General features: G+C 54.6%; 2 protein-coding genes across 2 annotated transcripts; one reads left to right on the plus strand and one right to left on the minus strand.

Moving 5' to 3' along the window:
• Positions 1–5,953: 5,953 nt before the first annotated feature.
• Positions 5,954–10,192, plus strand: SLC2A6 (solute carrier family 2 member 6; the record flags this gene model as incomplete). Its single annotated transcript, XM_082295027.1, has 10 exons — positions 5,954–6,054; positions 6,574–6,736; positions 6,831–7,037; positions 7,633–7,744; positions 8,250–8,461; positions 8,568–8,720; positions 9,022–9,130; positions 9,365–9,538; positions 9,812–9,957; positions 10,037–10,192. 10 exons carry the CDS (start codon positions 5,954–5,956, stop codon positions 10,190–10,192), a joined length of 1,533 nt encoding a protein of 510 aa, XP_082151153.1.
• A 5,148-nt stretch (positions 10,193–15,340) lies between these two features.
• On the minus strand, positions 15,341–21,461 carry CACFD1 (calcium channel flower domain containing 1; the record flags this gene model as incomplete). The annotated part of the gene is made up of 5 exons (XM_082295028.1): positions 21,201–21,461; positions 16,585–16,657; positions 16,034–16,159; positions 15,817–15,924; positions 15,341–15,434 (listed from the first exon to the last, which is right to left on the minus strand). Exons 1-5 carry the CDS (start codon positions 21,322–21,324, stop codon positions 15,341–15,343), a joined length of 525 nt encoding a protein of 174 aa, XP_082151154.1. The 5' UTR covers positions 21,325–21,461.
• Between the last annotated feature and the right edge of the window lie 264 nt (positions 21,462–21,725).

Raw genomic sequence — 21,725 nt, forward strand, 5'->3', positions numbered from 1 at the left:
ACCAAGGGCTTTGCTGGAAGAAGTGGTGATGAAGTTAACAGCCTGCGAGCCATAATTGGCTCACATTAAAGCAAGGAAATGATATGTTTTGTTTTGCTCTTTTTTTTCCCCCCTTTTTAAATCATATTAAACAGGCAAAACCCACACTGAGCCAAGGAAGGAGCAGGCAGCAGCTCTCAGGAATTTAGGGGGGAGATTTTTTGTCCCAAGGGTAAAGAAATCCAGCCCTTGCCATCAAAGAAAAAGTAACTTCAACTTCAAAATACCCAGCAGAAGTGGGCAAGGGAAAGGGAAACCAAAAAAATCCAGGTTGTGGCATCACAACAGGTACCACTCCAAAGCTGGGCCCAGCAGCTCCAACTGGACACTGCAAAAAAAAGCCAAAAAAAGAGTACTTAAAATTTTTCCTCAAATAATTTTATTTACCCTGCCATCTCCCAGCAAACACAGGGTGTCAAAAACCTTGCTGGTGCCTCTGGATGTACAGGATATTTCTTGCACTTGTTCTTAAAATTCAATTTTTAGCCCCTGTGGCTGCATCCTGGATGCAGGCTGAGCCTGGCAGTGGCAAAATCATCATCCCAAGGTCACAGGTCACCATCAGCCTCTCAACCCTGCCCCGGAGACATCCCTACAGGGATTCCCACAGATGTGCAGCCCTGTGATCACCAAGTTTTCACCCATCCCCATAAATACCCAGCACCCAAACCCCATCCTGGCTCAGCACCAGGGCACTGAGAGCCACCAGGGCTCATCCCAGCTGGAAGCAGCCATATGCCAGCTCATCCTGCCCAGCTCTGGGTTTTGTGGAAAATCCAAAAGCACAGCACCCCTGGGGACACCCAGCCCTGCATTTGTCACTGCACAGGTGACCCCAGCCACAGCAGTCAGGCAAGGCAGGACAGATCCAAGGGGTGCAAGAGAGGGACCCCTCCCTCTCTCAGGAGCCATCACAGCCCTGGGGACGCTCAGGCTCCAGAAGAGCACAGCCCTGTCCTACCCTGACACTGCTCACCCCCAAAGCTGTCACAGAACGCACAGCGAGTGCCAAAGCCATGACATGGCATAGGAAGGGCAGGAAATCCACAACCGTTGCCCACGTCCCCTTTTTATCCACGGTCCCAGTTTCACTTGTACCCACAGCCACCGGAATTTGTGGGTCACAAGATTTTGTGTGATGTCAAAAAAAGCCCCAGAAGCAGGTTAAAATATCCCACTTCTGGTACATCCCTCACCCACCAGAAGGGCACACACACATCTTCCAGTTTATCCCAGCTCCTGGATTAGCCAGGTTGGAAGCAGGACACCAAAACCCCTCCCTCCAAGCATGGGGAGATGAGCAACTCTTCCATTTGCATGGCAACAAGGAAAAAGCCCCCAAAGTCAACCATTTTCCAACTTATAAACAGCAAAAATCCCCAAATACCCTCAATGGGAAATTCTAATTTTGTTTGGAAATGTCACTTCCAAATGGCACATGAGAAATCACACTCGGACCCAGCCCTGCTGACAGGCAAATATTTATCCCCACAAAATTTCCACATAAACCCATCACTTTTGTCAGTAGCTCTGGGCACTGGGAGCAGAGCAGGAGAAGGGAAGCCAGGAGGCACAGGGAGCAGCAGCCCTGCCCAGCAAGTCGGAGCCACAGTGAGCCCCTCTCAGATCACTGCAAACACATCGAGGCTCCTCCAGCCTCATTCCAAGGCAAGATGCAACGTTTTCCAACGCATTCACAGCAAGGATTTAACATTATTTCAAAACTAGTTGCACCTTTTTTCCAATACACGAAGCCCATGCCAGCCTCTGCTCCCAAAGCCCGCAGCACTCCATCATTCAGCTCCGTGTCGGAGCGGGAAGGATCCTGTCCCACACACATTTCTCAGTCTATTAGGCAGAGTTATTCCTCTGCTCTGTGTTTGGATACTTACAAAGCCATTACCATCCCTCGCATGCACATCCATCATCGGGCCTTCAAACTCCAGAAAGCCCCAAAAAACTATTTTCCACTCACCACGCAGCCTGCCAGGCTCTGTTCTTCTACTCTGCGTTCCTTCATCCATCGAAAGACGTTTCAGCAAGTTCGGAGTCCAACAAAATAAACAGATGGCAGCCTGAAAGGTGGTGATTTTCTCCTCTGCGGGGGGAGTGGGGTGAGGGATGCGGCCAGGGAAGAGCTGAGCTCTGTCTGCCTGGTTGGAAAAGCTAACCTGGGCTCCAGGTGCTGATGCCCACGGGGAGCTGGGGGTGCAGCGTTATTTTGTAAAGGCATGGGGTTTGGAAAGCTGTGGGGGGAGCAACTGGAGCTGCTTCCTGAGCTGGGAGTCCCCCAGCTAAACCAGCACCATCACTCAGGGGTGTATCCAATGCCAGGCCAGACCCCACCAAGCACCCACCTTCCCCCCATGCGTCCCCAGCAGCCACCCCCTGCATGGCTCTGGAAACCCAGCTGATTTGCAAGGAAAGATTTCATCATTGCACCACCCTGATGGCTCCTCAACAGGGACCACGCTCCCCAAAATCACCCACTAAGCAGCACCATGCTGCAAAACCCTAGCTCTACTCCAGCCTCAGGATGTGGGGGGATGCAAAGAGAACCACCCCTGCCCCAGCCCAGGGCAAACCAGCCCTGGGGTTGCCCCGACCCAGCACAGACACCGGGCATTCTTCCATCCTGACCCAGCACTCACCAGCTCAGACTCACGGCAAGATTTATGGAAGGATGTGGCCAGATGAGCGATAGAGATGGATAGCCCTGAGGAGTGACTGATTTCTCCCTTACAAGGGGGAGAGAAATTAATTTATGAATTGGGTTAGTTGAGTTGCCAAGTGGCTTTGATGCTGGCTATTTTTTTGCATATGTTCGTGATCTATCTCCCAGCTGTCAGGGCGGGGAGGAAGGTCCTGGGGAGCCGGAGCAATGCATCACTCAGCCGAGGCAGCCAACAGCTCTCAACAAAACCAGATTGCCCTTTAATCAGCCAGGGGTTGCTCTGCTGCTTTCCCAAAGTGGGCACCTCATCCCTCCCCAGTTCACCCCAGAGCTGTTATTTGCTGCAGACATGCAGGAGCCACTTCCATGGGATGATGGCCAAGCACAGCCCACCAGAAACAACGCTGCCACTGAGTCTGCTTGCACCTTACCCACCCCTTGTCTCTTTTGGAAGGACCCACAGCAAATTACGCAGATGCGGAGCAAGGTGGTGGATCCTTTATTCCTTACCAAAAATGCACTTTAGTAAAAAAACCCAAATCTCAGAGCGAGGATGTGGTGCAAGGACCTGTTCCACCACACCTGAGGGACTGCCTTCCCTCAGGGGACTCTCGGGGACAGACCTGCCCAGGGGCTCAGCCCTGAGCCAAGAGCAGCACAGACAGCAGCTCCCCCCTGAGCCTCCCGGCATTACAGGTGCTTGGAGGGTTTTCAAGACACAAAGTAATTTCCTGCTTGAAGCAGTTGACAAATCTTCACAGAAACTAGAGAACCCTCTGTGTTTCAGGGAGATCTGACAGCTCCAGCTCAGGGCTGCTCTCCAATGTGCTTTTTTCCCCTAAATATAATGGAGAGAGGTTGCAATGAGCACTTCCCTCTGCCCCAGGTCCATGTGGCTTCAGGTTTAGGACAGATATTGTGTCCTGTGACAAGTGTGATTATTAGGGTGTCTGTGCAGGGCCAGGAGCTGGACTGGATGATCCTTGTGGGTCCTCACAACTCAGGATATTCAGTGGTTCTGACTGCGAGTGCATGCAGTGACCACATGCTGAGGAGGTGACCAGCCCAAAGCAAGCTCCCATTCCCATCCCAAGAAACACTGGAGCTGCCTCCAGCCTTCACTGCTTCCTTCCAAAAACCTCCCACAAACTTAGGGGAAAAACCTTGATGATCAAATAGTCACATAAACAGAGCAAAACCACCGAACACACATTTATGGGCTTGATGACTCTTTAGTTAAACATCATTTTGTAGCCAGAAACGTGAGAATTAAATCACCCATTCCTCCCACTGCAGCAGGACACAGCATCTCCCACAACTTCCCCTTTAGCCTCTGCACACAGGAAGCCCCCAGCCCTTATCTTTGAGAGGTTCAAACATCCAAAGGAAGGATGCACAGAATAACAGATCCATCAACACAGCTGGGTGCCTCTCTCCCACCCACCCTGAGCACACCAGTTTCACATCTCTGCTCTAAATAAATCATTCCCAGCAGGGACCAAAACCCACCACAAAAACCTCTCCAAGAGCTGGTGGGACCCTACACAGTCCCCCAAAAGCATCAGCCATGCAGCTCCACAATGGATAGACCCAGGGATAAGAACCAGCAAACCCACTTCTTCATCCTTGCTGACATCCACAGCAAAAACAAGAATCAGAGAGGGAAAAAAAAGCAAAGCCCTGACCTTGCAGCCATGCTCCCCAGCAAGCACCTTCATCCTTAGCACCTGCAGCTTTTTATACCCAGATGAGCCCCACCAGCATCATCCTGCAGCTCTCCACCCACTCTGCTACAGCACCCAGCTTTGAGGGGCCCTTTTTATACTCCTCATCATCCTGAAAAGCGGCTGTTTGGGATGGAACAGGGCAAGTATTGCGTTGCAGAGGCTCACTGTACCTGGGTTTGGGAAAAAGCTGAGGCCTGGAGGGGTTAGAGTGGATACAGAATAACTTTCTCAATGAATGGAAATTCAAGTTCCTTAAGGAATTTGAAGAGGAAGGAAGCTGTGAAATCATGTAGTGGAAGCGAGCCCAAATTCATGGAGCAAAGTGCAAGCAAGGGAGGAAACTGGTGGTGTCTGCTGGTGAAGGGGACCAGCTCCAGGTCTGTTGTGACATCCCTGCTCACACCAACATGGTGCTGGAAATTTTTTGGATGAACTGTCCTGCCCATCCCAATGTTCCCCCAGTCCATGACCTTTCTTCCTGCAGGGAAATCAGAGCCCTGAGTGCCTGAGTCAGCTGTAAAATCCCCACAGGATCAGACAGTAAAGGCAGCTCTTGGTGGTTGCAGAAGGGGAACCAGTTTGCACGGAGGGAAGACACAGCAGTTCCTGAGGTGTCACTGCAGCTCCCACGCAGGCCTGGGGATGCAGAAACCATCCATGTGTTCCAAAAAGCACCAGGGGCCAAGGGGAATGATGGAAACAAGAGGAGCACCACAGTAGTTTAGGGAAATAGACCTTTTGCTAATTAAATCCAAGTGGCTTTGGGTTCCGAGCAAGCAAGGCCCAAACGAAGCCTTTTCCTACAGCGTGAGTTCGGACCTGCAGCTGTCCCAGCACAACGCTGCCCACAGAGCCCTGTGGGGCTGGGGGGATCAGGGTGAGGGGGTAAAGGTACCCATGGTGCCCGCCCAAGGTGGCAGAGATGCTGCTCTCTCCTTTTCCTGCCCTTCATCCCCATCCTGCCCTTCATCCCCATCCCCTGCTCCCTGTGCCCACTCCACGCTCACCTCCCTCTGCTTTCCTCTCCTTCCCCATCTCAGTTCTATGCTGAAAACCCTTCCCCGGGGTGGCTCTGGAGACGCCCACAGATGGAATTTTCCCTTGTAAATAGCGGCAGCACTGGGCCAGTCTGACTGGTACCAGTTCCTCAACAGGAGAGATATGGCCTTAGCAAAGGGACATTTCTGCTGGGGAACACAGCTCTGCGAGGACCATCCCTGAAAGTGTCACTGAGTGGGAGGGTTTGGTTTCCATCTGGGCAGGGTGAAGGCTGCAGGACACCACTGTCACCGTCACTGTCACCCCGTGGCTCTTCTCCTGCTGGTGTTCCGGCCCCCCTCAGTTTCCTGCCGAGGGGCAGTCGGGCGCGAGCCCACGAGGCACAGATTTCTCTCATTAGGCAAGGCCAGGCAGCCTCTTCCCTTTCGCTTTCAGCTGCTTCTTCCTCCCCTTCCCCTGGGCAGCCCCAGCATCCGCCCCAAGCGCAGCAGCACCGGCACAGCCACGCACGGCCATGGAGCGCAGTGACCGCGAGCCCCTCGTGAGGAAAACGAGCTCCTCGTACCACACCTTCCCCGAGAGCACTGCCAGGAGGCTCGACAGGGAGTACCTGAGGTAAGGACCAGGCTGGGACCACAGGGTGGGCAGAGGTTGTGCCCCCCATCCTGAGGGCAGTGGGCTGGGGGAAGAGCTGTTCCGTATTCCTGCCGTTCCTGAGTTGCCTTGAAGTAGAACCTCATCCTGCCCAACGATGTGGGGTGCTGGGTGAGCCCGCTTGGAAGCACGACAGGTTTGTGTGACTCCCACGGGGGCATGAGGTGCTGCTGGGGGGCACGGGGGCTTTGAAAGAACCTTTTCCTTGCTCTGCTGGGATGAACCGGCTGCCGCTGGGTCCGTGGTGCCACCCAGCTCCAGCTTCTGCTTTTCTTGCTTTGTTGAACGTCCTGAAAACTGCCTGGCACAGAGGGAAGCATCGGTGGAGCAGGAGCTCAGAGAAACCCAACAGCTTGGGGCTGTGCAGGGCCTTCCCCCCGGAAAATCCTTCCGTGGGTGTCACCAGAGCCTCGGCAAAGGCTGCGGGAAGCAGGGTTTAAGTTTCTGCCTGCATCCAGCACGTCCTTGTCTCTCCCTCAGGAGCCTCCACAACAAGCGGCTCTACCTGGCTGTGTTTGCCGCTGTCCTGGGCAACTTCAGCTTCGGCTTCGCCCTGGTTTATCCCTCCCCCGTCATCCCTGCCCTGGAGGCTTATCCCAACCCTGCGCTGAGGCTGGACCAGCACACAGCGCCCTGGTTCGGGGTAAGGAGCGGGATTATCCCCGCCAGGGTGGGCCAGAGCCGGGGGGTACCCGGGGGGATGCCAGGCTCACACAGCCCCTCTCCATGCCCCGCAGTCGGTGTTCACGCTGGGAGCTGCGGCGGGCGGGCTCAGCACGATGCTGCTCAACGACTGCCTGGGCCGCAAGCTGAGCATCATGTTCTCGGCTCTGCCCTCGGCGCTGGGATACGCGCTGCTGGCCGGAGCCCAGGGCCTCTGGATGCTGCTGCTGGGCCGGCTGCTGACGGGCTACGCTGGCGGAGTGACCTCCGCCTCCATCCCGGTAACGCGCCAGGGGAATGCGGGGCAGGAGGTGCTGTGGGTGAGCTGGGGGCTGCAGGGCAGGAGGTGCTGTGGTGCCGTGGATGAGCTGGGGCACCCCGCTGCTTTTCGGAGGCATCAGCAGAGCCCCAGGGCTGTGTCTGGGGCACTGGGGATGGGGAGGATGCACTCATTTAGCAGCCCTGGCATGGCCTGGCTGAGCCCGTTGGTGCTGGACTTCCTCGCCTGCAGGAATGACAAGGCAGGTCCTCAGTCCCTGCTCCTCCCAGCAGTTATTTCCTCCCGAACACCACCCTCGTGTTTCACACAGAGGGGAAGGCAGGAGTTGAGTAACACCAGGGTACCTCTTTCCAGTAACGGAGTTGCTGGAGCACTTCTCCCGCACTGGGGGGAGGGAGGGAAGTGGCGATGCCGGCCAGGCTGTCCTGTCCTCTGGCCACATGCAGCTGGACCCATCAGGTCCCCACCCCGAGACCTAATTCCCCAGCAGTTTGTGTTTCCCCTGGTCACAGGGGATGACTGCGAGGTGACAGAGGGCAGAGGGCGGGTGACGAGGGGATGTGCAGCTCTGTGAAGCGTGTGTTGTCCCTCTCCAGGTTTACATCTCGGAGATCTCCCACCCGGGGGTCAGGGGGATGCTGGGTGCCTGTCCCCAGCTCATGGCAGTGCTGGGCTCCCTCGTCCTGTACGCATTGGGCAAGTACCTCCGTGGTGTCTCCGTGTGCAGGGAAAGACTGGGGAGAGGGAGTTAAAATAAACAACCTTCTCAGCAAGCTGAGGGCTTGTTCCCCTCGTCCCCACCACCACAGCTGCGCTGAGGGGGCTGGACAGGGTCATTCACGCCCCTTGCCCTGGTGTGTGTGCTCTGAGGGATGAATCCATAGCCCACATGGACCCATGGCCAGCGCTGTGCCCACAGATCCAGGTCCTGATGAGGCTTTGCCAGGGCTGGAGGGCAGCACATGATGATATTCCTGGGCATCACCTTTGCTGCAGGATCTTGCTAGATACTCCCAGATTTGCTGGAATTTCTCCATATAATACTGCTTGAAACACTGCTTTAGTAGGAGAAAATATGTGCAATCATTTTTTTATTATTATTACTATTTTTCCTGCTGGGCTTATTAAATTAACTCATTGGGGTGCCCAGGTGGAGGCAAGGCCAGGACACCCATTCCTGAGTGTTTGCCCCCTAACTGTGCTGCTCTGGCAGGGCTGGTCCTGGACTGGCGCTGGCTGGCCGTGGCTGGGGAGGTGCCGGTGCTTGCCATGGTCCTCCTGCTCTGCTTCATGCCCAACTCGCCCCGGTTCCTGCTCTCCCAGGGGAAGGAGGACGAGGCCCTGGGCTCCCTGTGCTGGCTGCGGGGTGAGGACACAGATTATGCCCGGGAGTACGAGCAGATCAAGGACAGCGTGAGGAAGCAGGTGAGGAAGCTCAGCACGGGGAGATGTAACATGAAAACTGCAGAATGGATGCCAGGTGGTTCCCATAGGTGCTAGCACCTTGTGTTTCTGCCTTTGTCCCCTCCAGAGCCGTCGGGTTTCCTGTGCTGAGCTCAAGGACCCCTTCCTTTACAAGCCCATCCTGATCGCGGCGGGAATGAGGTTCCTGCAGCAGCTCTCAGGGGTCACCTGCATCCTCGTGTACCTGCAGCCAATATTCAAGAAAACATCGGTCATCCTGGTGAGCCCTGGACTCTGGGCCCTGCTGGGGCTGCCTGGGCTTCAGTGAGGGTTGCCCAATGCTCTCAGCTCCCTACAGACATAAAACCCCCTTTTTTAAAGCACCTGCCCTGCAAAATGCTGCATGAGGATGAGGAGCAGGACAGGCCCCACTGTCTCCCTGCTCTCCTCCTCTGAGCTTCAGGCTCATCTTCTCCAGTCTCTTACTCTGAGAACAGCTCTGGCCAAGTCATCAGCCAAAGGCAGAAGCTGTAGGAACCTGTCCCTTCCCCCAGCTCAGCTTCCCCACTGGTTTTTTGCAGAAACCAGAGTACGACGCAGCTCTGGTTGGCCTGGTGCGTCTGTCCTCGGTGGCCATCGCTGCTGTGTCGATGGATAAAGCTGGGAGGAAGATCCTCCTTTTTGTATCAGGTATGGCTCTCTCCACTTCTCCCACTCTCTTCCCAAGGGAAGCTCTTACGGAAGGATTTTCAGGAGCTCTGCAAATGTGCAGGAGTGGAAACTTCAGCCCTACAGGGCTCAGGAAGGGAGGCAGGGAGGTCTCTTCCCGTTGGTGGTGGTTCAGCTCCTCAGCAGGGGCATTCCCAGGAGCTTGGCTTGGAGGGGATCACTCACCCATCATTCCCACTGTGCCTCTCTCCACAGCTGGTGTCATGTTGGTCTCCAACCTGACCATGGGGCTCTACATCCACTTTGTGCCAGCTTCTCACAATGGCACCGTGGCCAACACGACCCTGGTGAGCTCTGCCAACCTCCCTGCTGAGCCGACAAACTACATCACCCTCATCCCCCTCCTGGCAACCATGTTCTTCATCATGGGTAGGTGCAGAGAGCACAGGACTGGCCACCAGCCAGGGGAGGGTGTTTCTCATCCAAGGCAGGGTGACACGGAGCAAGGAGATTGGGTTTGGAGTTGGAAGGAAGGCAGATGTCCCTGGAAAAGCAAGAAAGATGGCATCTGAAGTCACTTTGAGGAATGACACAAATGGGGGAGACAATGATTGCTGGGGGGGCAGGGCAGGATCACACAGGGCTCTTCTGCACTCCTCAGGGGCCTTCAAAGCCTCACTCCCTTCCCCTCCTCCCCTGCAGGTTATGCCATGGGCTGGGGCCCCATCACTTGGCTGCTGATGTCGGAGATCCTCCCTCTCAAAGCCCGTGGGGTGGCCTCGGGCCTCTGTGTGGTCGTGAGCTGGCTGACAGCTTTCACCCTGACCCAGTTCTTCCTCCCAGCCGTGGTGGGTACTGCCCGGGGCGGGTCCCCTCCTCAGCCCCTCTCTGCACCAGCTCACAGCTGTTTTCTGCCCCACTTTCCAGAGTGCCTTCGGCCTCGAGGTGCCCTTCCTGTTCTTCGCCGTCATCAGTGCTGGGAACATCTTATTCACAGGCTGCTGTGTCCCTGAAACCAAAGGCAGGTCCCTGGAGCAGATCGAGGCCTTTTTCAGGACTGGCCGGAGGTCATTCCTGAGGTAGAAGCTGCCCTTGCCCAGGCTCGAGGGCAAAGCAAACTTGTGCTGCTGAAAGTGGAAGCTGGAGCTCCCTGTGGGAGAGGAAGGGGCAGCAATGATCATCTTGCTCTGGCTGTAGAAGTTGCCAGCGGGAACTTTACCTTCTCTTCCTATCACCCAACACTACCTGTGGCTCTCTGCACAACCTGTCAGTCCCTGGGATGGGAGCAGGCAACCAGGGCCAGGAGACAGAGGTGCCCTGGAAGAATAAAGGTGTGGCTGTGACAGGACACCATGGTTGTCCTCTGAAAGTCTGAGGGCTTGGCAGGGGCAGAGTTTACAGCTGGAGCTGTTCTGGCAAAAGCTCATCATGTAGCTGCAAGAATAAAACAGTTTTGCTTCCAACTGCAAGACATTGCCTTGATTTGCACAGAAGGCAGGGATGGGAGAGGCAGAACAGGACTGTGACAAGGGGACCACAGCAGCCTGCAGCTCCCCAGAGGAGCCTCAGGCACTCAAGGACCGTGAAAGAGGCAGAGCCAGATCTTTTGTATAAAAAGCTGCCACGTTTTATTGCTCTAAAAACACACATTACACTAGAAGCCTAATGAACAAGACCAAATACAGCTCACAAAGACGACCCAGGACAAAAGAACGGGAACAGACAAACATTCAGCTGTAGTGCAAGTGATTCCCTGTAGGAAAGACACAGTGAGTACTGACAACACCTTGTGCTAGGGTGGGTCCTTCCCACCGTGGGGTCTGACCCACCCACAAAGAGGGAGGTGGATGTGTCTCCACCACGGTTGTGTGAAGCCTCCACCTCCATCACTTTGAGATTTCAACTGCATAGTTAGTAGCAAATCAGTCTTACCCCTTTCCTGTGTGTCCTGAAAGATTAAGGACTTTTTATAAAGTATTTTTTTAGAGCTAACCCGAGGTAAAACATGGCTGCAGGAAATGGTTGTGGCTGTGAGGAACAAATGGCCTTGCTGAGTCCAACCTGATTCCTCCCAAAAGGGCAGAAGCACAAAGGCTGGGCTGGGACATGATGTGCCCAAGCACTTGTCCAAGCTCCTGAAATGCACTTGGCACCCCGAGGGCTGGTAGAAATGCTGGCATCCTCCCACTCCTGGGCCGTTCAGCCTGCTGTCACAAGGAAGCAAGGGGTAAAACATCTTGTTTGACCCAGCCCTCCAGATGTGCCAGCTGCCATTTCACTCTCCTGCAGCAGGAGACGAGAAATCACCTAAGAGAAAATGTGCTTTATCACAGCATTAATTTAAAACAGCCTAGGACAGAGGGAGAGTGATGGGCCAAAATAAAAAACACAGAAAACATTCGTATTAAACCTACCCTTTGCTGCTGAGACCCTTTTCCAGAAAGATGTTCAGCCCTGGCTGGAACACAACTTTTTCTAAGCATGGCCTGACTACGAGAGGCCTCAAGAGCCTCTGGTTTCCACTGACCTTCTGAAGATCAGGATTTCTGGCAGCCCTGTGCTCGAGCATTCTCTTTCTCACATGGCTATGGACCAGGTCTCGATATCTTCACTTCAGTGAAACCCTTCCCTGAAGACAGTGGATGTTTTTTCCTGAGGAAAAAATGACAGAGATGAATTGAGCTTCCCAGGGCTCAGCCTAAGGAGGAAATGCCCCACTAGGAAATGAGGTTGGACTCTTCAGCTCCTGCAAGGACCTCAGCGGAGAAGCATTCTCTGAGTGACCTCCTTTCTTCAGCTTAGAAAGTCCGAGGGCTTTTGCTACAACGTTTGGAGTCTGAGAAATCACAGTGGCTCTTTCCAGAGGTAGAATGGTCTCTTTATTCACTGCACACACAGAGAATCAATGGGTGTTACAAAAGCAGCTCCTGCCCAGAGCAGAGAGCTCTGCTCTTCACGCCCAGTGGGCAGCCCCAGGGGACACGGAGCTGCCACGCACGAGTGGCACAGGCGTGGAAGAGTGGCACAGTGCATAAATGCTGCCCTGGCGACTGCTGTGACAGGCCACTGCTCCCCAGGGGTCCTTCCACTCTTGGGGCCAACAACTCGCTGTCCTCAGCGCATCGCCCGCCCCCGAGCTCTCACATCGTCTCCTTTCCGAGCAGAACCTCTTCCACAGAGCCCCCGTGGATCAGCCATCTGGCCTGGATGACCTCAGCAGGGGTTGGGTTGAGCCTGGGAAACCTCCAGAGCAGGGTTTGAACTTTGTTTGTCCTTGCACAGCTCCAAGCACCCTGAGGGTGCCTCTAAACACAACTAACAACCACCATGCACTGGCATTTAACTACTGCACTGCTACTACTCTAAAGCTCCTTCCTATCTCCACCAAGCAGGCCCACACAGAGGTGAGACCATCCACTGTCTGTCACTACAGCTCTTAAAAGCCATGGGTGCTGTCACCAAGCCTGTCTGCAATGGTGGCAGCATCCAGCTTGGTTCCAGCTGCACACACCAGCCAAAATTCCCAAGGGTTCCCACTCCAGACAGGCCCCTGTAGGAGTAACCACGCTTGGAGCACAGATCTGAGACACCTCCAGTGTGGCAGGCACAGACCCTTCAAGCACTTGTGGCCAAAGGCTCCAGCTTGGCTCTTTCAGAGGAGTCCCTGAGGCCCATGTTCAGCTCAGGGCTGAGCTTTGCCACCCGCTCACAGTGGCAGATTGATGCAGATTGTTCCCTTGCCTCAGCCCCAGGGTCGGACCCTGCTGCCACAAAACACACGGTGACAGCACTGCTGGGACTTCTGCCTCAGTGCCAAGGGTGCAGAGCTGTGTCAAGGAGCCCTGCAGGTGACCTGGAGCAGCACCCAGCTGCCCCAGCCCCAGGAACCATGGCAGGAGGACAGTCAGACGAAGCCAGTGAGGGTCCCACCAGTTCTGTGCTTCCTCAGAGCACCCTGGAAGTCTCAGCCCTTCACCTCTGCTTTGCCTTTCGCCTCCTGTCACTAAAGCTACTGCAGAACTACTCACAGAGCAAAGCTGTCACTACCAGAGACATTTACATGCATCACTCTGCAACATTCCTCTACTAAACACTACAGAACTCCCCACATCCCCCTGAAATCAAAGCACGTGCCCATTCCTGAGGCAGGATGCTGCCCTTGCAGCACCCACAGGTTATTCCCTCTGGAGTATCCCAGATTCCTCCTGCAGCACCCATCCCTGCAGGCAGCAGGAGCCTGTGGACCAATGGCCCACGCACTGCATTCAGCACCAGGGATCAGCCCAGGGCTGGGGGCTCCAAACCAGCACAGCTTTTATGGAAAAAAGCTGCCTTTATGGAAAAAATCCAGGCTGGTGGTGCCTGCTCTGCATCCCAGACAAGGGGTGTCAGAGCAATCCCAGTTCAAAGGCCGGGAGGAATGGGGCTTAGCACAAAAAGGGCCACATCCAGCTGCAAGGGCCTCTGGAAATCCTAACCAGTGTGAATCCTCACAGCTCCTGAGCCCCAGGGCAGAAGCAGCAGCTCACAGGAGCCAGCTTGAGGAAGGGCAGGGTCTAAAGAGAGTTCTCAGCATGGACTGAGACCCCTCTGACAGACAGCACCCGGCCTCCAGCAGCATTTCTCAGACCACAGCACAACCCCTCTGTACCCAAGGATTCAAATGGGGACACAGAGTGCTGGTGGCTGCCCCAGTTCAGCAGTTACAGCCCAGTTTTCCTCCCTCCTCTCTCCCAGAAGAGGGGGAAAACACACTTTGTCAAGCTTGTAGGCCAGAACAAGACAAAGGGGTCAAAGGACAACACACTTCTTTGGAAGAGTCTGAGAAACACTCTGAAGGCTGAAATTGGATTTTGCAGCAGCCAGGGCTGTCCCTGGATTCAGAGACCCCTGGTGAAATGAGGCAGCCCTGTGAAGGACAGGAAACAGAACACTCCTTTCTCCTATATCCAGAGAAAACGAGCCCCATCAAAATACTTAAATAACTAGAAATAAATTATTCCCCTTTTTCCTAATCAAAACAAAAAGCAACCATATAAAAATAAAATAAATTAAAATCCCCAGGACGAACTGTGATGAGAAGAGGGGGATCTGGACTTAGTGAGCAGTTTTGTACCTCGTGGTACAAAGCAAACAGAAAATAAAATGTGAAAACCACAGAGAGTGCCTGGAATAATAAAGTAAAACATCCCAGCTGTCCACACTGAAGTGGTGCAGCCACCTCTCTGCTTGCACAGGAAGGATGTGCCACCTTCCCATACAAAACCAGCTCTGGATTAATGCAAAAATTCACAGTCCCAAAGACGAAGGCCGTACCAGGCAAGCAAAGAGCAGGTCCCTTCACAGAGGGATGCAGGGAGGTTACAGAGCAGAGTCCCAGGCTAACAAGGCAGGAATGCTCTTGCACATCTGTACCCTCACACCAGCAAAAAATCCCACCTGGCTCGAGAAGCAACGCCCTTTTCAGCTGAGGTACAGCACACCTTGTTTCCCTTCTCCCCCAGTAAAACAGCGAGGCTTAAGAAATGTGCCCTTATTAAGACAAAGTAATTAATTCTTATAATTCAAGTAAATTGCAGTAACTGCCTGCAGCTGTATCCAGAGGAAGCAGGGACTGTGCTTTGTAGGTCCCAGGATCTGCCCAGCAGCTCTGGCAGCTCCCCTGCAGAGATGGATTTTATCTTTATATGGGTTTTTGCTGGAAGTCCTTTCCTGTGCAGCGATGCCTCCAGTGCCTGGTCTCATATTAAAATAGACCCAGTGGAAGAAGACCAAGCTAAAGCACCAGGGGGTTTTGCAAACCCTGGTTTAGGTGCTGTGCCTGGGAAGGGCCATCCCAGAGAGTGTTCCTAAACACACAGAACCTGCACTGGCAGGTCCTCTGTCCCTCCTCAGCCATCCAGAAGGCAGTTCCCAAAGGGGCACTCCAAAAAAAAAAAGGCTGGGAAAGCAGCACTTAGAGAGCCAGCACCTCTGCAGCAAAAAGAAAAAAAAAGATTAAAAAATGAGATATTGGGTGGAGGGTTGAGAGAGGGAGCGACGTGCTGAGGTCTGGCTGCTGGTGTGAGGAGAGGACACAGCCTGCCCCAGCCCCTGAGATTTCCAGTTGCTGCAGTGTCCAGGGAAATCGTGGTGTAGCAGGGAGTGGAGCAGACAGAGGGAAGGGCAGAGTGGATTTCCACATCTTCACCATCTCAGTGTCCAGGAGAGGCTGCCCCAAGCTCGTGTCCTTCAGAGAGCCTGTCCCTCCAGGGTCCCCGTGAGCTTCTCTTCATCCATCTGCTTCTGCTGCTGGTGGATGCGGGCGTAGGAAATGGCATCTCCCCTGTGGAGAGAAGGGAGAGCGTGGGGATGGCAGAGACATGGCCCAGCTGGGGCCTGGCTCTCCATGCCAAGGGATTCCAGGAGGGAAACCAGACTTGCTGGCCCTCTGCCCCAGAGCCGGGTCCATCCACCCAACAGCTGCAGAAAGAGGAGTGGGACCCTCAGGACAACCTGGTCTGGATTCCCAAAAGCTCAGAGCTTCAGCAACCCCCAGGACCTTCCCTCCCAGGGCTCTGAGATGAGGCAGATTTTCTCTGGCCACATTTACCCCTCAGCCCAGTTTGTGCAAGAGGAAAGCACAGACTTAGAGAGGCAGATGGGGCAAGGCCTGGAGCTCCATCTCCCCCTTCCCTGCCCTCCACGAGCAGCTGGACCTCTCTTACTTCTTTCCAAGGGCCGACAGGCCGTAGAGCACCCCGGTGGCGAAGGCGATGGCGTTGCCGAAGAGGGTGGTCAGCGTCAGGCTGAGCATGATGGGGAACACGGCCATCCTGGAAGACAGGGGCAGCCCTCAGAGCCAGGCCCCGCTCCCCATGGGATGCAGGGATGTTCATTCCCCAGGATGTGTGCACCACCATCCCCCAGGAGCATCCTCCTCACCCGCAGTAGAAAGCTGCTTTCTGCCAGGCCCGCAGCCTGTCGGCCCTCGCGGACACGGCGTTGGCGAACTCGATGAACTGGCAGCAGAAAGGGGCCTCACACAGGAACAGGATGAAGGCGTTGAGCCTCCAGAGAGAGCAAACCAGAGTTAATCCTGCTGGGTAGTCACCCAGAGTGAGGGTCAGCAATGCCCCCCAGCCCCACAGAGACCGGACACTCCATGCTCCATGCAGGTGAAGGAAATGGTGAGGCTGGACCCCACTGTGCTCCCCCTGCTTCTTGATAATTTCCAAACTTCCAAGCCCTGCTGCCCCAGACTTACTTCAGACAAGGGTATCTCAGTATTTACCTAAAAATGCATTAAAAAGTCATATAAATAGAATAACCTAACATTTCAACCTGCCTGATAGAGCAAGATCTGGCAATTCCCAGAGCATGACGGGCATTTCACTCCCATCCACTGCCCACGTAGGGCAGCTCTGTCCCCTTCAGTGGGCTCTGGTTAACAACACCTCCCTCCCAGCAGGAAAATGAAAAGAAACTCTGCTCACATCATCCACACGCCGGCTGCAATGTTCAGGGGGTTGATGGTGACACAGTTCCAGAGACCAGCAAAGGCACAGGCTGGAAAGAAAGAGGCTTTCAGTGACCACAAAGACCAACCCCATGTGCCCTTGGTCTGCACCTGTGGGCACTGCACAGCAGCACAGGAGGGGGGGCAGAAAGGTCTGGGGGCTCAAAAGGAGCCTGGAATGCTGGGAAGAGCCCTCCTCTGGTATCCTTTTGCTCTGAGTGCTGCTCCAACAATTATTTCCCTTGTGTTGAACAGCATTTGCTTCCACATGGAGCCCAGGACGTGCACCTGGATTTTGTGTGCCAAGGAATTACTGCTTTGTCCCAAGGTGGACAGGCAGTGCCAGCAGGCTCCATCTCTGAGCAGCACAGGGCAAGTTCAGCACACACAGGACTTGCACACAGGCAAATAATAAACACAGCAGAGGTGAACCCAGCCTCTGCCACTCGCTGCTGCTTCTGTGCAGCTTCACCAGACACGGGCAGAAAAGAGCCAAGTTTGGGTCTCTGATAACACAAAAGCAAGTGAATAAAGCCCAAAATAATCCTGGCTCTGTAACTCAGGGAGGGGAATCAGGCAGCAGCAACCAAGCTGAGCTGCATCCACCTCCTTGCTGCCTCATTAAACTTGCAGAGTGTTCCCGGCACCTGATATGGCTCCTTCCCTCTGCCAATGCCGGAGCCAGCACCGGGAACTCGAGCCCAGGTGGGAGGGCAGGAACATGGGCTGAGTAAACAACATCACACTGCAAAACTCCAGCTAAAATTAATTCTATAGCCTTTAAAGCCTGTCTTGGGGATGATGGAGAGCAGCAGAGTCCCTCTCTGAGGATGAGACCAGCCCTGGATTGGGGATTTCAAGTGTATGCTAAGGGCATCCCTGAGCAGAGCTGCTGTGAGCAGCCCTGACCTTCAAAAGCCTGGCACATGCTTGCACAATTTCTTTTAAACAGTCAGTGCTGAATCCTCAAAGTTCCTTTAAAAATAGTTATCCTCGTTTACCAGGCTGGGAAGCAGAATGGCAGGCAAGGTCATCAAAGGTCATCCCACAAGTAAATGAACTCCTGGTCTTAGGAAACACCAAAAAACGTTATTTTTTAACACTTCCTAGAACTAATTCCACAGGACCCAAAATCTTTTCGAGAATCCTGCAAGAACAAGATCAGCTAGCAGAGGGGATACACCAGAGGATGTGTTAGTACCTGTGCTCCATGGGCATTTCTCATCCTCCCATTCCACAGGGACAGGTGTCAGTGTCCCCACATTGCAGGGGAAACTGAGGCACTGGGGTGGGATGATCTGTTCATGGTCACACTTGCAAACAGCTGGAGAGGAGCAATGGCAAGCAGGATTCCTGGGAGCTGGAAAAGCAATAGCAAGCAGGATTCCTGGGAGCTGTGGGCACAACACGGGGGGTTCCAACTCCCTGTGACCACCAAACACTTGGATGCTGATGGAAGAGGAGCTTGGGGGAAGCATTTGTTGTCCCCCAGGAAAGGACACCCCTGACAATAATGCTGAGTGACTTTCTGGCACTTTATAATCAGCAGAGCAGCAAAGCCACTCAGCTATCCCCACAACACAGCCAGGGCTGGGGCAGGACCCTGCCTTGCTGAGCAGCACAGCAGAGCACAGAGGTCTGGGCAGTTCCCAGCAGGTCTCCACCACACAACAAACCAAGGGAAGCAGAATGTTCTTTTCCAAGCAAGTTTTTTTTCCTAATCAAACCAATCAGGGGTGGTTTTGCCACGGTTCTGGTTTGGTTTTGTCCTCGAACACTCCAAAACAACCCTGCAGCAGTCCTGGCTCAGCAACCACCCCGCTTGCCAGAGGACTAATGACCCAGGAAGCAGAGCTGAGCAAGCCCCACGTCAGCAGGAAAGGAGTCAAAGGTTTGGGATCACAGGAGCACTGCCCCCAGAGCTGCTGCCAACAGCCACAGAGACACAGAACAACTCGGTGACCTTGGGTCTCCTTTGTAGAGCTGCTCATCCCACAGCAGCCTGGAACATCCTTGTCCCACCAGGGCAGGATCAGCTCCTGAGGCAGGAACCTGATCCCACCCCTGCCAAGCCAAAGGCTTCTTTTTGAAAGATTTTCTTTTTGAACACAGGCCTCACAACAGGCTTAAAATGCAGATAATGCTCAGTGGCACGTAAGCTATGGGAGACAGACAGTTCTGCCATTTGTTTAACTGCTGTCCCATCCCGAATCCCTGAGGAAGCACAAATAACTGGGAGCTAAAATGAGGGGGGAAGGACACCCTTCCCTACAAAGGCTCTATTCATTTCCAGCAGCTGGTCACTGTCCTCAACACAAACTTATTTTTGCTCCTAGAGCGTTTTACAAAAGCCACAGGCTCTCCTCGTCCCATTACAAACAGGAACACAAGGCAGAGAAGGGACTTGGCCAAGGTCACCAAGCCAGAGCGTGCAAGAGCCAGAAGCGGATCCTGAACCTTGTCTGTCTGGTTCTTGCTCCAGCCCTCAGATTTTTCTGGCTGAAGCAAGTTGTGGCTGCAGGTGTTTGCATGTGGCAGATGTTGTCTGCTGGTCTCACCTCCGCTAACGATGTTTCTCTTCCTTTCTAAGGGAATTTTTCCTTCTGTAAGAAATAATCCAGCACCACAATCCAGTTGCTCACAATCCTTATAAATTAGTTCTGTTCTTTCACAGCGAGCTGTGAGAACAGCAGCAAACCTCAGCCATGCTGGATTATTCATCACCTCTTCTCCAAACCATCCACCTTCAACAAGGTGATGCTGAACAAGCAGCATTTTGAAGAGGAATGTTGGTAGCATGGGGCACTGGTTGTTTTTTCCACAATCTCCCTTTTCCCTGCTCATAAGGGGAGTTTGTGCCTCGTTCTCTGCCTGATAAAGAGACAGTCAGGGCTCCAGAGCAAGCTGTCACTCCCCAGATCTTTGGCAAACCCTCTTAAGAACCTGGCTCTTCTTCCAAAAGCTTCTCCCAGACTCACCCAAACACATAAAACTCTCATCTTTCCTGTAAAAACAAGCCACGAGTTCGCAGAGCCGTGAACAAAAGGTTGGGAAAATAATCCAAGTATAACTCAGCTGCTTTGAAACATAAAGACAGAGAGGGGGAAAAAAATAAACTTGCACTTTGAAGGCACTCAGGAGCAGCTCTAGCACGAGGCTGGCTGTGCCACCAGCGTGACCCATCAGCTCCCCACCCTCCATCCACGTCACCTTGAGCTCTGCACGGGACAGAAGCGCAGGAAAAGCGCCGAGGCTCCAGCTACAGCCACAGCCCGTGGGAAAGATGCTGCTGCTCTGAACCCCCACCTGGGACTGCTCCACAGACACTTCCCAGCTGGTTCTCCTGGCCGCCAGCCGGGCCAGGAGCACGGGGGCCTCCGGCAGGGCACGGCGAGGCCGCGGCGTTTGGCCCCGTCAGAGCAGTCCCACCAAATCCTGTCACACCTCCAGAATTTCAGCACCTAGGACATGAAACGGTGAGAGCAGCACATGTTTTACCAGCCCGGCCAAAAAGGGCTGTCAGGAGCCTGCCCAGCGATAGCACAGGGTGCAAATGTCAGCTCCAAAAACACCGTGGGGTTGTGCAGCCCAGACCCAAGGCAAAAGGCAGGCATGGGAAGGGGCAGGGGGAGAGGGGAATCAGACACAAAGCTCCAGCTGATGGAATAAATCAGGGCTGACTGCACTGGCTGAGAAATCCTCTTGTTTAACTTGAAGTCGTGGACCTGAAGCAGAAGAAATTCTCCATCCTGTGCTCTGCAGGAGATCAGACTAAGCGGTCATAACCGTCCCTCCCGCTTTTAAGAGCTATTAATCTCTCCACAGAATGTAGCAAAACAGCACTCCAGGACAGGCTGATTCCTGGCAAAGTTGCTGAGACTCTTTCCCTGGGAAAATTTTTTTCAGCAGCAGGTAATTCCGAGCTCAGCCAACTCACTCTGCGTCTGCAGCTCCGTTCTGTGTGTCCTACCCAACCCCTTAAAAACACACAGCACAAACCAAAAGCATTCTTCGCCTTCAGTAAAACCCACGGGCAGGCCTTCTGCAATCAGCAACAGGAGTAACAGGAAACACACTCTGACAGTCAGGATGGGGGGGGGGGGGGGAAAAACAAGTTGCAGGAACATATAAACACCCAAAAGTCAAATAGGATGAACCAAACCCTGTGGCCGCTCTTCTAGCCCTCACCTGACCCCTCTGGACCTGGTGCTCACAGTAAAATCATCTAATTTGCCTGCCCACAGCCCTCCTGCAGCAGCAGGGGCTCAGCTGCCGCTCCCATCGCTGCCAGGAGCGCCGTGCCCAAGGAGAAGCTCGGGGATTTGCAGAGTGCCCCGGGTGCCAAAGCTCAGCAGGTGCGGTGAGCACAGAGCACATCCCTCGTGGGCAGCTGAAGCCACCCCGCTCCAGGCACGGCCCCCGCTCTCCCTTCGGCCCCAAACCCAGCAAAGCGGCGGCCAGAGCCGGCAGCAACCCAGGAGCCCCAAAGCCCTTCGCGGCACAGCCGCCCTGCACCGAAGGCGGCAGGAGCCCCAGACGAGCTCTGTCATGCAGGAGGGGCAGCTTTTGGCTGCGAGGTAAGGGGATACTCACACATGCCCCCGATGACCCCGGCAATCCTGCAGAGCCACCTGTACCACCAGGTCATGCCCTCCTCGGCGGAGGCAGCCGCTGGCTCGGGGGCTGCTGCTGGGAACTGCTCATCCTGCGAGCTCATCTCCCCCCGGCTGCCGGCGGCTCAGCGCCCTGCTGCCCACCCGAGCGCCAGGTGACACCCCCTCCTCCAGCCAGCCCAGGGGACAGCCCCTAAAGCCAGGCCTGTCGCCGTGTCCCCATGCAGGGCCCGGCCCCCCAGGGCTGACAATGGAGGGGCTCTGGCTGCGGAGCGATGCCAGCGGCCCTGGAGCTGCTCCAGTGCGTCCCGAGCTGCATTGTGGGTCCCCCCCGGCAGCAGGCAGGGCTTTGCCTTTGATGTCACTCGCATTAAAGGGCTGTGGGCAGAGCTCTGCTGCACGGATTCATCGGCACAGACACCGCCACGCACCCCGCGCCTGGGGCTGCGGGCACGGCAGCTCTGGATGCCCCCTGTTATCCAGGCAAGCCGGTGTTTGCTTTTCC

This window comes from Coloeus monedula (assembly GCF_965178545.1).
Source record: "Coloeus monedula genome assembly, chromosome: 21".
Taxonomy (NCBI): Eukaryota; Metazoa; Chordata; class Aves; order Passeriformes; family Corvidae; genus Coloeus; species Coloeus monedula.